Source organism: Hemicordylus capensis, chromosome 7 (genome assembly GCF_027244095.1).
Source record: "Hemicordylus capensis ecotype Gifberg chromosome 7, rHemCap1.1.pri, whole genome shotgun sequence".
NCBI classification, from domain to species: domain Eukaryota; kingdom Metazoa; phylum Chordata; class Lepidosauria; order Squamata; family Cordylidae; genus Hemicordylus; species Hemicordylus capensis.
This window is the reverse complement of record NC_069663.1, coordinates 21,429,889-21,442,960: the sequence shown is the minus strand read 5'-3', so window position 1 is coordinate 21,442,960 and position 13,072 is coordinate 21,429,889. Positions and strand designations below refer to the sequence as shown.

At 49.0% G+C, this 13,072-nt stretch overlaps 1 protein-coding gene across 3 annotated transcripts in view; it reads left to right on the top strand.

Moving 5' to 3' along the window:
* LOC128333234 (myelin-associated glycoprotein-like) overlaps positions 1-13,072 on the top strand; it is a 38,374-nt gene that overhangs the window by 13,782 nt on the left and 11,520 nt on the right. The window contains exons 1-2 of one of the 3 annotated variants that reach the window (XM_053268487.1): positions 750-853; positions 11,411-11,561. In XM_053268487.1, the coding sequence (XP_053124462.1) occupies positions 11,519-11,561 (43 nt within the window). In that variant the 5' untranslated portion in view covers positions 750-853; positions 11,411-11,518. Of the gene's footprint in view, positions 1-749; positions 854-6,481; positions 6,945-11,410; positions 11,562-13,072 lie in introns of those variants that run through there. The other 2 variants (XM_053268486.1, XM_053268488.1) reach the window with 2 other exon arrangements.

The window sequence follows — 13,072 nt, the reverse complement described above, 5'->3', positions numbered from 1 at the left end:
AATAATAAAAGAACAATAAGCCAATTGAGGGGGGAAAATCCAATAAAATTGGTTTTATGCTGTTTTTATCATTTTGATTTTAATTGTTTTGTTTTTATTTTGATGTCCATTGCCCTGATCCATTTTTGGAAGGGCAGTATATAAATTGAATAAATAATAACAGAACAATAAACCAATTTAAAAACCCCAATAAAATTGGTTTTATGCTGTGTTTATAGTTTTGATTTTAATTGTTTGCTTTTATTTATCAAATAAACAAACAAGCAAACAACAACAAAACAGAAAGTCCTGGCCATGGGACGTGCATCAGAAATGACGGATAGGTACCCGTATTTACCCGAATCAAAGGTGACCCTGAATTTAAGACGACCCCTTTAAAAAATAGAGGTTAGATACAGATTACACCTGCATTTACCCAAAAGGAATAGCAGCCTGAATTTAAGGGACCCCCCCCATTTCTAACATCAAAGAACCTGGGGTGGGGGGAACCTAGTTTTGCATTCAGGTACCTACAGAACCCAGGAAGCACATGGCACTGGATTTCACCAGCAATCCGGGCAGCAGGTTGGTTGGTGAAGGCCAATTGTGGGTGAAGGCAGAGAGAGCAGTAGAGCAGAGCACAACAGGAACTTTGAGCGTAGAAACTTCGCAAGGCCCCAGGCCAGAGAGAGAGAGAGAGAGAAGTGATTATTTATAGTTGGCAGGAGCGGGGAGAGGACACAGAGGGAGGGAGGGAGGGATGAAATGGTAAAGAGAATGACAGAGAGAGGAAGAAATAGAGCGTGAGAAGGACGCCGGGCTGTTTGCAGGTGCTGGTGGGAGCAGCAGCTGGGTCCCTCCTGGTCTGTGACAGGTGAGTCCCCTTGGAGAGATGGGGAGGGGGCCGGGGGGCACTGGGATCAGCTGGAGCAAAGGCTGGAGGGCAGAAGTGTTGGGTGTTTATTTGGATAGCCAGCCAGTCCTGGATTCTGCAGCGGGCCAGAAGAGAGGGACCCAGGCGTCCTGGTGGCTGCTGCAAGGGCTACCCAGCCCCCACTTTCATTCCATCCCCCTTAGCTGGAGGAAGCACCCAAGATTGCCCCACAAAAGCCTCCGATCTGCCAGATTTAAAGACTTGAACCAGAGCTAGAGGGGATAGACTCCAATGCCTTGAATCAGCCTCCCAGCTTTAAGCCAAGATCACCCAAATCCCAAGGGGATATTGATCCCTTGTTACAACTGGGCTGGGGTCCCGGGTCCCGATTGACCCCAATACAGACCCTCCCCCCCCCAGATCCTCTCCCACCGATGAGGATATCGGAGAATCTACTAAGACTCCACGGCCTTGTGAATAAAACCCTGAAAGGATGCCTCGCTTTCGGCTTCCCTGCCAGTCTGTGTACGCAAGACTGAGCTAGATGGACCGATGGTCTGACTCAGTATATGGCCGCTGCCTAGGTTCCTCCTATGTCTGATAGATGGTACTTTCTTTAGATGAACTCTGCGTAAACAAAGAGATCATTTCAGGTCTGCAGTGCTGAGCGGATGAATCAGTTAGATGATTTGGTGGCGTGCACTTGAATTGACTCAAAGGGTGGTCCTGATTCCCCAGGCACTGCAGAAGGTTTTTTATTTTAATATTATTCCAAGAGGTGTGCCTTAAAAAATGGCAGAAGAGGCATTCTCCCCACTGTGTACAAGAGAGGGAGAATGCTCTTCTAAAGTGATGCCTGTGCTGCAATCTGTCTGAAGCATGTGTTTGTTTGGAGTTTTTTTGCTTTCGAATGACTGTTTTTCTCATCTCTACATATGTGCAGATTAGCAGATTAATCAACAGCAGTGCATGCAGTGAATCAACTGATTTAATCAAGGGCAGCTCTAGATAATTCCAGATCCAGTTTGCTTGACCAGAACCCTGATTTTTTTAAAGAAGGTTAGACACCCACCCATACCCCATCTGCACCCCCTTCCCTCTCCCCACACCCTGCCCCAGTAATACTCATATATGATATTCCACTCAGAGAAAGAAAACACACTAGGGATGGGTTTAACGAAGGCCAATTCACATGACAGTTGGCAGAGTAATTCTGCCCACATGGCCAGCCAGTTATGGACACAGCTACCAAACAGCTGCAGAATGCAGCTTTTTGCACATTAGGAAATGCTTTGAAGGTGACATTTGCAGTGTGAAAAACCTGATGTGATTTTATTTTATTTTAGAGTTTGTGAGACTTGGCACAGGTTTCTTCAGCTCTCACTATCACATGCTCAGTGGCTGTGTGAATGGATCTGTCCCATGCCAAAGGAACTGGAAATGAAACCAACAACTGGGATTCACTAGCCCAGTTGGACTGGGATTGTGGGCCTGACTGTTACTTTTGCAGTGTCCGAGGTGGGCAGATGTTGAGGAGGAAAATAGGCACAGGGTCATGTATGCCTGCCAGATGGTTGCAGGGAGATAGTTGGCAGCCAAGCACAACTTAGGTCTCCAGATATTGTTGGACTACAACTCCCATCATTCCCAGCTACAATGGCCGATTGCCATGATGGGAGTTGTAGTCCAACAACCCAAGTTTGAGAACCCCTGGTTTAGCGGGCTACGCACAGATGGGATGTGTGTCTGGAGAGGGTTGAACAGATGGGGTTAGGATGGGGGCGTGTGGATGGGAATAGTTGGGGAGAGGGAGTCCCCAGGGATGGATGGATGGAATTCTATCCGGACAAATGAAGGGGTGTGTCAGAATGCCTTGAATGGCATACAATTCCAATTGGCCAGTTATCTGCTTTTGTTTCTGAAAAGTGTGTGTGTGTGTGTGTGTGTGTGTGTGTGTGTGTGTGTGGCTTTTGGCCTTCCCGACTTTATAAACAGACAACCTCAGTGCCGATCTATGAGCAATTTACAAGAACGAACATCATTAGCAAATGAGCAGCCGTTGCCTGTAGCGGATGCTGTAGCAGAATTCCGCCTACGTTTAGAATGCTCGGGATTCAGACGCCAGGCTGTGAGCTGCAAATTTCCACAGGCAAGGTTTGGAATTTGGAGACCAGAGCGGACCCTTTTTCAAAGTCTCTCTTGGCACCTTGCCCTTCTGATGGTCCCCGGACCACTCCTGGTCTTTCCCCAACGCACTTCCAAACAAAATTAATGTTAGCACTAGTTAGAATGCTGGGTGATTGGAAGAAAATTTAGAACTGCGAAATGTTAGAGCTGGAAGGGACCCTGGAGGTTTGCATCCCCGCCCCGGCCAGTCTTCCTGACAGATAGCTGTCCAGCCTCTTTGAAAATCTCCAACACAGAAGCACTTTTGAATCAGTGTCTGAATTATGATCGGAACTCTATCCCCTCCTGTAAATTCCATGCATATTTGAGAATATTGGACCAATATTATTGGTCTATGGGAGGAGAGCTGGTCTTGTGGTAAAAGGTAAAGTTGTGCCGTCGAGTCGGTGTCGACTCCTGGCGACCACAGAGCCCGGTGGTTTTCTTTGGTAGAATACAGGAGAGGTTTACCATTGCCTCCTCCCACACAGTATGAGATGATGCCTTTCAGCATCTTCCTGTATCGCTGCTGCCCGATATAAGTGTTTCCCATAGTCTGGGAAACATAGCAGTGGGGATTCGAACCTAAGCTCTTGCTCTCTAGGCAAGTTACTTCCCCGCTGCACCATTAGGTGGCTCGGTCTTGTGGTAGAAAGCATGAATTGTCCCCTTTGCTAAGCAGGGCCCACCCTGGTTGCATTTGAATGGGAAACCACATGTATGAGCACTGTGAGATATTCCCATTAGGGGATGGGTCCCTTCTGGGAAGAGCATCTAGGTTCCATGTTCCCTCCCTAGCATCGCCAAGACAAGGCTGAGAGAGACTCCAGTCTGCAGCCTTGGAGAAGCCGCTGCCAGTCTGTGTAGACAATACTGAGCCAGATGGACCAGTGGTCAGACTCAGTATATGGCAGCTCGCTATGTTCCCATGTCCGTAACTTGTTTGTTAATTCTGCTCATTTCTTTAAAAGAGTATTTTTTGTGTGTCGTCCTTCAGAGGAGCATGTAACTGATACGGTTCAGTTATACGGTTCAATTGATACGGTCCAACTGATACGGTCCAATGCCTGGCTCCTCTCTAAGTAGGGCTGGTATGTGAAGGATTCCTGCCTGAAACCTTAGAGAGTGACTGCTTATTGGCACAGAATACTGAGTAAGAGGAACCAATGGTCTGACGTGATATACAGCAGCTTCCTATGTTCCTATTTTATTTTTATTTTTTGGCGCTCACACACGCACACACACAGTTTATCGTATTTACAGGTACAACATGCATTGATACCTAAAAAGCCAGTGGTTCACATCTGGAAGCATGCACTCTGAAGTCAATGTTCGGAGCCATTTTTGAGAGGCGGGTACTCACGTAGGGTTGCCAATGCTTCCAGATTGGCCTTAAATCACCTGGAATCAGCACCAATCTCTAGATGAGTGTTGAAAGCAATTCTGGAGATGTTAATGGCTTGGTGAAAAATATTCTTATGGTGAATATTATAATACTATAATATTATGGTGAAAAATATTGGTGGGGTGGTGGCAGGGGAGGAGGAAATCTCTAGGAATAGCTTCAGTTAAAACCGGCAGCCCAGGCAGGAATTAGCCATTCAAATATGGAAAATTCCTCTCCCCAGATTATTTCAGCTCCATGTACAGCTAGAAGCCATTTAAAGGAGACTGCTGGCTAGTATTGGGGTTAACTGAGTTGTAGAGTATATGGGAGAGGTTGCCAGCTGTTTTCTTGACAGAGGCTCGTTAACAGCTGTGTGACAGACAGAAATTCAACTGGTGCTGCAACACCGAGCGAAAAAGTTGCAGTGATGGGGATGCAACACCTGTTGGGTTTGTTTTATAAAGCTTGTCAAGAAAGTCCTAGGAACCTGAATTATACTGAGTCAGACCACTGGTCCAGTTGACTCAGTGTTGTCTGCACTGACTAGCAGCAGCTCTCCGAGGTTTCAGGCAGGAGTCTTTCCCAGGCTTACTTGGAGATGCTGCCAGGGAGTGAACGGGGGTCCTTCTGGATGCAAAGCAGATGCTCCACCACTGAGGTACGGCCTCATCCTCTAAGACAGGGATTCTCAACATTGGGTCCCCAGATGTTATTGGACTTCAACTCCCATAATCCCCAGCCCCAGTGGCCTTTGGTTGGGGATTATGGGAGTTGGAGTCCAAAAACATCTGGGGACCCAGCGTTGAGAATCCCTGCTCTAAGGGGAATCTCTTGCCGCACTCGCACGCCGTCACCATCCAAATGTAAACCAAGGCAGAACCTGCTCAACAAAGGGGACAATTCATGGTTGCTCCGGCAAGAAGACAGCTCTTCCCCAAGTAGCAATTCTCTATGACTCAATTACTCCGCAGTCATCTTGTTGAAATCAAGTATTCCTTTAGAGTAACTCTTGAGTAGTACTATTTTGAATAACTTGCTCTGGATGTCAGCCAATGGTTTTGTTGACTGGCAGAATGCTTCTACGGAGCTCTGCACGGTGGTAAAGGGGGCTCCTACTTTCAGTCCCCTGCTGTAGTTGGACTACAATGCCCATCATCCCATTGTGGCAGGGGGGTGACGGGAACTGGAGTCCAGTCACATCCGGTTTGAAACTCCGTAGTGTATGTCCTTCCCAAGGATCTGGGATGGCTGAATTTTATTGTCAATTGTAATAGATATCGTCGCAGAATATAGGCTGTTCCTAGTAAAGTTGCTTTTTGTAATTGGCTGATGGTGATTTCTGTGGCCCCTGTGGTGTTGAGGTGCTCTTCAAGGTCTTTTGGAATTGTACCTAGGGCGCAAGTTACTACTGGGATTATTTTGGTATTCTTCTGCCACAGCCTTTCTATTTCTATTATTATTATTATTATTTCTTGTTTACACAGTCAGACAGGTGTTATTGACTGCTTTGTTTTATCCAGACATTGAGTCCTTCCCAAGGACCTGGGATGGCTGAATTTTATTATCAGTATCATTGTTGTTGTTATGATTATAGGGATCATCGTAGAATATAGGCTGTTCCCAGTAAAGTTGCTTTTTGTAACTGGGTGGTGGTGGTAGTAGTGGTGATGATGATGATGATGATGATGATGATGATGATGATGATTTATGTGATTTCTATACCTCCCTTCCAAAAATGGCTCCGGGCGGTTTACACAGAGAAATAATAAATAAATAAGATGGATCCCTGTCCCCAAAGGGCTCACAATCTAAAAAGAAACATCAGACCGACACCAGCAACAGTCACTGGAGGGATGTTGTGCTGGGGGTGGATAGGGCCAGTTGCTCTCCCCCTGCTAAACAAAGAGAATCACCACCTTCAAAGGCGCCTCTTTGCCAAGTTAGCAGGGCTGGATGGAGCCACGACCGGAGCTGGCTGGACTGCCGATCCGACTCGGTAGAAAGCGGCGCCCTTCTGTTCCCGTGTCTCTTCGCAGCCCCTGCTCCCGAGTCCTTCACGGCAGCTCCGCCTGCAGAGCGGAGGCTAGCAAGCGATAAACAGTGCTCTCAGTGCCAGTGAAATCCTTGCCTCCGGAGGCCTGCCGATCAAAGCCGTGCGCGAGGCACCGCGCTAGGCCAGGCCTGCTTTGATCTGGGTCAGCTGGCAACCTTGCTGCGCGCACACACATCGGGAAGCCAACGGGGGCTCCCTCCTCGCTCCCGTACGCAGGCGAGGAAGAGGCACGTGTGTGTGTGTGATGTGAGATGTGAGCATCTGGGGGCAGGAAGAGCCGACAGACCAGCCCACGCCCCCTTTGAGTCACAGAGCCGGTCCCCACTCATCTGGGCAGCGGTTTTCCAGATCTGGAAGTGGCGCTTGCCAGCCGGCAGTTCTCCTTTTGGAAACGAAGCACAGTCTCGCCAGCGGGGCGCCAGTGGGGAGAGAGAAGCGGCAGCGATCCCGAAATCGGTGTGGACAGCAGCTTCAGTCGCCCGGAGGTTAGCTCTCGGTGCTCAGCTGGAACATGCGGCGCCCTTGCGCGCCTGACGAGAGTCACCGCCGTTGGTTGCGGCTTTGGCAGCCGGACGGAGAGATGTGTGTGTCGCTTGTGGGTTGGGGGGTGGGGAGGGGGGGGGCGTCTGTGGGGCAGGGGGGGGTGTCACTGCAGATCAGAAAGGGCTGGGGCGACGGCAGGCGATGATTGACCCGGGGTGACGTGGTTAGAGGTGACCGGTGGACGGCGGCGGCTCTGCGCTCGCCCTAGAGGCCGGTGGCTCGCTCCAGCCCAGCCTTGGCTTCCTGCCAACCCCTGGGGTGGGGATGGGGTGGGGGGGGGGGTGGGGGTGGGGGTGGGTTACTGCTCCCTGGCGCACACGCTTCTGTATGTGGGTCCGCTGCATCTGAGCAGGCGGTGTCAATCAGCTGAACTCCAGAACAAAGCTACACCTTCCGCCGCTCAAATCGCACGGCTCTGTTCACTCGCAAGCTTAAAGCCTGCCTGGGTCTCAGGCAAGGTCCCATACACTGACACCCCCCCCCCTCGGGTGCCGCCTTCTCTCTTTCTTCCTTTTAAAAAACAAGCAGGGGACAGGAGGGCATTTTGCTACCGAGCCAGTGCCCCCAAAACCGGGTGCCCGAGGCGACTGCCTCACTGCGCCTCACGGAGCGGCCGCCCCAAATGATTGCCGGTGTGACTTGGGAAGAAAGACGAGTGTTTGGGCCTTTTTCATTTAGGAAGGAGGCACAGGGGGGGCGGGCATGATGGAGGTCTATAAAATTATGCACGGTGTGGATCAAATGGAGGGGAGAGCTGGTCTGGTGGTAGCAAGCGTGACTTGTCCCCTTTGCTAAGCAGGGTCCATTCTGGTTGCATAGGAATGGGGAACTACATGCGTGAGCACTGTAAGATATTCCCCTTCTAAGGGGATGGGGCCACTCTGGGATGAGCATTTAGGTTCCAAGTTCCCTCCCTGGCAGCATTTCCAAGATAGGGCTGAGAGAGACTCCTGCCTGCAGCCTTGGAGAAGCCGCTGCCAGTCTGTGAAGACAATACTGAGCTAGATAGACCAATGGTCTGACTCAGTATGTGGCAGCTTCCTATGTTCCTATGAGAGAGAGAAATTGTCCTCCTTTTCACATCTGAAAAAGGACATTGAAGAGCTGGAAAAGGCTACAACACCTGGGGCTTTTTACTTTAGAAAAAAGACGACTGTGGAGAGACATGATAGAGGTCTATAAAATCATGCATGGTGTAGAGAAAATGGATAGAGAGAAATTTCTCTCTCACACACATAACACTAGAACCAGGGGTCATCCCATGAATTGCCAAGAAACTTAGGTCCAACAAACGGAAGTACTTTTTTCACACAACGCATAATCAACTTGTGGAATTCTCTGCCACGAGATATGGTGACAGCCAACAACCTGGATGGCTTTAAGAGGGGGTTGGATAACTTCATGGTGGAGAGGTCTATCATCGGCTACTAGTTGGAGGCCTAAAGGCCACCTCCAGCCTCAAAGGCGGGATGCCTCTGAATACTAGTTGCAGGAGAGCAACAGCAAGAGAGAGGGCATGCCCTCAACTCCTTCCTGTGGGCTTCCAGTGGCATCTGGTGGGCCACTATGTGAAACAGGATGCTGGACTAGATGGGCCTTGGGCCTGATCCAGCAGAGCTGTTCTTATGTTCATATTATTGGAACCCGGGGTCATCCGCTGAAGCGAAATGCTGGGAGAGTCAAGGCAGACAAAAGGAAGGAGTTCTTGACACAATGTGTGGTTAAACTATGGAACTCACTGCTGCCAGATGTGGTGGTAGCCACCGAGCTAGATGGTTTTAGAAGGGGTTTAGACAAATCCATGCAGGATAGGGCTATCAATGGCTACTAGCCATTGTTTCGGGCGGGGGGCAAGTCCCCGAACACCAGCTGTAGGGGAAGGTTGCTCCTCTTTCCCTCCTTGTGGGTTTTCTAAGATGCTCCTCCCTATTGTGTGAAGCAGGATGCTGGACTGGATGGTCCTCGGGCCTGATCCACCAGGCTGTTCTTATGTCCTTATGTTACCTCCAGGCATCTAAAAAGCAGTCCTGGAGATTTGGCTTGATAGTGCGGAAATTATTGGGGGCAGCAGTGATGGGTTGGTTGGTGGGAGGATGTGGGGGTGGAATTCGTACTGACAATTTCATTGTACATCTACTTTGACTTCTGCTTTCATTTTCAAGAGGTGGGTTTGCAGTTTCTGGTTAATGGGTGGAGAGCAGGTTCCTATTTTAGTCGTTTGCATGAGGCTTTTCCCCCAGTTTCAACAGGCCGGGGAGACTTTTGCCAGACTTCATTTCTACATCTTCGCGTTGGAGGTTAAAGGAGTCCTTTCCTCTTGGCTAGGGCAGGGGTTCACAATCTTGGGTCCCCAGATATTGGAGAGCCAGCGTGGTGTAGTGGTTAGAGTGCTGGACTAGGACCAGGGAGACCCAAGTTCAAATCCCCATTCAGCCATGAAACTCACTGGGTGACTCTGGGCCAGTCACTTCTCTCTCAGCCTAACCTACTTCACAGGGTTGTTGTGAAAGAGAAACTCAAGTATGTAGTACTCCGCTCTGGGCTCCTTGGAGGAAGAGCGGGATATAAATGTAGAAATAATAATAATAAAATAATTGTTGGACTACAACTCCCATCATCCCTCGCCACAATGGCTGAGGGCCACTGTGGCTAGAGAGGATAGTTTGTCAACATTTGGGGACCCAGGTTTAAGAAACTCTGAGCTAAAGCGACTGCGTGGCAGGCATCCAGAGTTCCCAATGGCTTTGAGATGGGCAAAGATCCAACAGGTGAAGCTCTCCTCTATTGCCAGAGCTCAAACAAACATAAGAAGAGCCTTGTTGAATCAGGCCCCCATCGGTTAGATGCCCGTTAAACCCGTCCGAGAGACTAGTGTGCCATTCGCAATGTTACTATGTTAGTTATTAATGTATGCTCTTTGCAATGTTATTCTGCATCTGCTACACCCCAGAGAGAGCTGCATTTCAATACCAGCTGGGTTAAGGGCTAAAGTGAAATTTCATAAGCAGTTGAAATTTGGCAAGAAGGAAGAGAGTGTTGGTTCTGAGAAGGTCTGGAATGCTTATATGAGAGGAAAGGGACATCTTTTTAAATCAGATTCCCGATTCCTGATTTTGGGTCTCCAGATGTTGTTGGACTACAATTCCCATCATCCCTAGCCACAATGGCTAGAGGATGAGGAGGATGGGAGTTGTAGCCCATCTCACAACTCAGGACTGGGGACCCTAATGAACTAATATGTAATTCAGTGCTGCCTGTTCTTCAGAATGGAGGAAGCCCCACTCGTTCTGACCCACACTAAAAAGCCCATCTGATTCAGCCGCCTGTTCCTCACAGTGGCCGACCAGATGTCTTCAGGAAGCTTTCAGACTGGGCATGTTTTCCAACGTTTGCCTCTCCACATCTGGTATTTGAGGCACACTGTCCTGGAACATGGAGGTCCTCTTTGTCTCTCATGGCCAAGAGCTGCCCCCATGGATTTGTCTGAGCCATGTGGCTAGCCATTGAAACCAGTGGTCCTCTCCACACCTTGTGGTGGAGAAATTTGAGAGCTAGTTGTGCATCGTGAGAGGTGCGCCCGAGTAGAGTGAGGAGAGGAATTGAAGTGTGCCCCAATCAATCAATCAGTCCGTCAGTCAATCAAATCAACATTTATCACAATCTTAGATCAAATCAATCGTTTGCCCCAACAAGGTAAGGAAATGCGGCAGCCATGGATGGCAGAGGGTGTGGAGAGGCGATCTGAATCTGGCCAAAGAGAAAGCAGTCTGAGTCCAAACTGTATTTCAGGAGGCGCTTGTGAAATCCTCCGCGGAGCATCGTCTACAAATCCATGCCTCCCCAAAGTCTGAAAATGCTAGCCTTCCTTCCCAAACCCAGCACTCTTTCAGAAATCCCACTTACCCGCCCTGTTTATGTGGACATTAGGTCGTCTTATCATATGTCTCTGTGATTAGCATTTGGGGCATTTTGCAACAAACCATTACTGCCATATTTTAACATTTTCATGCTGAGCCATTTTCCTTCCCAGGACTGACCCATGAATTGTCCCCTTTGCTAAGCAGGGTCTGCCCTGGTTGCATTTGAATGGGAGACGATATGTGTGAGCACTATGAGAAATCCCCCTTAGGGGATGGGGCCACTCCAGGAAGAGCATCTGCCTGCTTGCATGCAGAAGGTTCCAAGTTCCCTCCCTGGCAGCATCTCCAAGACAGGGCTGAGAGAGGCTCCTGCCCGCAACTTTGGAGAAGCTGCTGCCGGTCTGTGTAGACAATATTGAGCTAGATGGACCAATGGCCCGACTCAGTAGGCAGCTTCCTATGTTCCTAGGCAATGCACACTTTCATTTTCTTAATGACTTGTTCTGCAGTTAAATTCAGATTTCTCAGCCCTGTTTTCCTGTCCACAGGCTTTGATTGCACATGACGGATCAGAGGAGGGAAAGAGAAGAAGGAGGCTCCCCTCCTCACAAGCCCTGACCTCTTTCAGGGCTGCAATCCTAGAGGTGCTTCACAACATGAACCTCTCTAGCAAATATCTCCTATCAGGATTTCTCTTAGGTACGTTCTTTGATGGCTTACACTTGCAGGTACCCATCCGAGAGCTGGTCCATTTGCAACATTACTATATTAGTTACTAATGTATACTATTCGCAATGTTATTCTGCAGCTGCTGCACCCCAGAGAGAGCTGCATTTCAATCCCGGCTGGGCTAAGGGCTAAAGTGAAATTTCATCACCGGCAGTTGAAATTTGGCAAGAAGGAAGAGAGTTTTGGATCTTGGAAACTAAATGTAGTTGGGGAAAAATGGACAGAAAGCAGGACAAAGAGGCGGCGCAGGGGGGGGGGGGGCTAGCCTGATATGTCCTATATTTGGATTTTCCCATATACTTGTATTTACCCAAATAGAAGACAACTCTGAATTTAAGATGACCCTCTTTAAAAATATAGATTAAATCCAAGTTAGACCTGTATTTACCCTAGGAGGACATTGAAATGAAGTTGTGCCACTGAGTCGGTGTCGACTCCTGGAGACCATAGAACCATGTAGTTTTCTTTAGAATACAGGAGGGGTTGACCATTGCCACCTCCCGCGCTGTATGAGATGATGCCTTTCAGCATCTTCCTGTATCACTGCTCCTCGATCTGGGAAACATCCCAGTGGGGATTCGAACCAGCAATCTCTTGCTCCCTAGGCAAGCGGCGGGGGTGGGTGGGTGGGATGACTAGTCTTGGAATCGGGTGAATACTGTAATCACTCAATGATGATGGATCCTGAAGGAACACTCAGATCTTCCTGTACTCTGACATAGTTATACTGTACACAACACCCTGGGTGAAGGCAAAGGGAAATCTTACTTGGTATCAACTGGATGTTGCTGTTTTGTGCAGGTTTCACGCCGCAGAGACAGTTTTCACTCAAGATGTTGCTGTTCGTGGCTGGGTCAGGCTCTAGGATTGCTACAAGGAAGCCCATTGGCTTACCTTCCCTTACCTAGCAGAACTTCCCCATTCCTCTCATCCAATCTGTGCAGCTGTCCTGGAGTTCAGGAGGAGGTGGATTTTGCCAGCAACTACTCTTACCATCTAATGGCGCAGCGGGGAAATGACTTGACTAGCAAGCCAGAGGTTGCTGGTTCGAATCCCTGCTGGTATGTTTCCCAGAAACTCCCATATCAGGCAGCAGCGATAAAGGAAGATGCTGAAAGGCATCATCGCAGACTGTGCGGGAGGAGACAATGGTGAATGTTGTTGGACTACATCTCCCATCATTCCCGGCCACACTGTGCTTGGCCATTGTGGCTTGGAATCATGGGAGTTGTAGTCCAACAACACCTGAGGACTCACGGCGGAGATTCCCTGCTTTGCCAACTGACTAGAAAAAGAGAAGGGGGAACCCCTAAACAGGTCTGGCCTGCTCCTGTTTCTTTAACAATGACAATGGATATTTATATACCGCTTTTCAACAACAGTTCCCAAAGCGGTTTACATAGAGTAATAAAAGCAAAGATGGCTCCCTGTCCCCAAAGGGCTCGCAGTCTAAAAAAGAAACATGATAGACACCAGCAGCA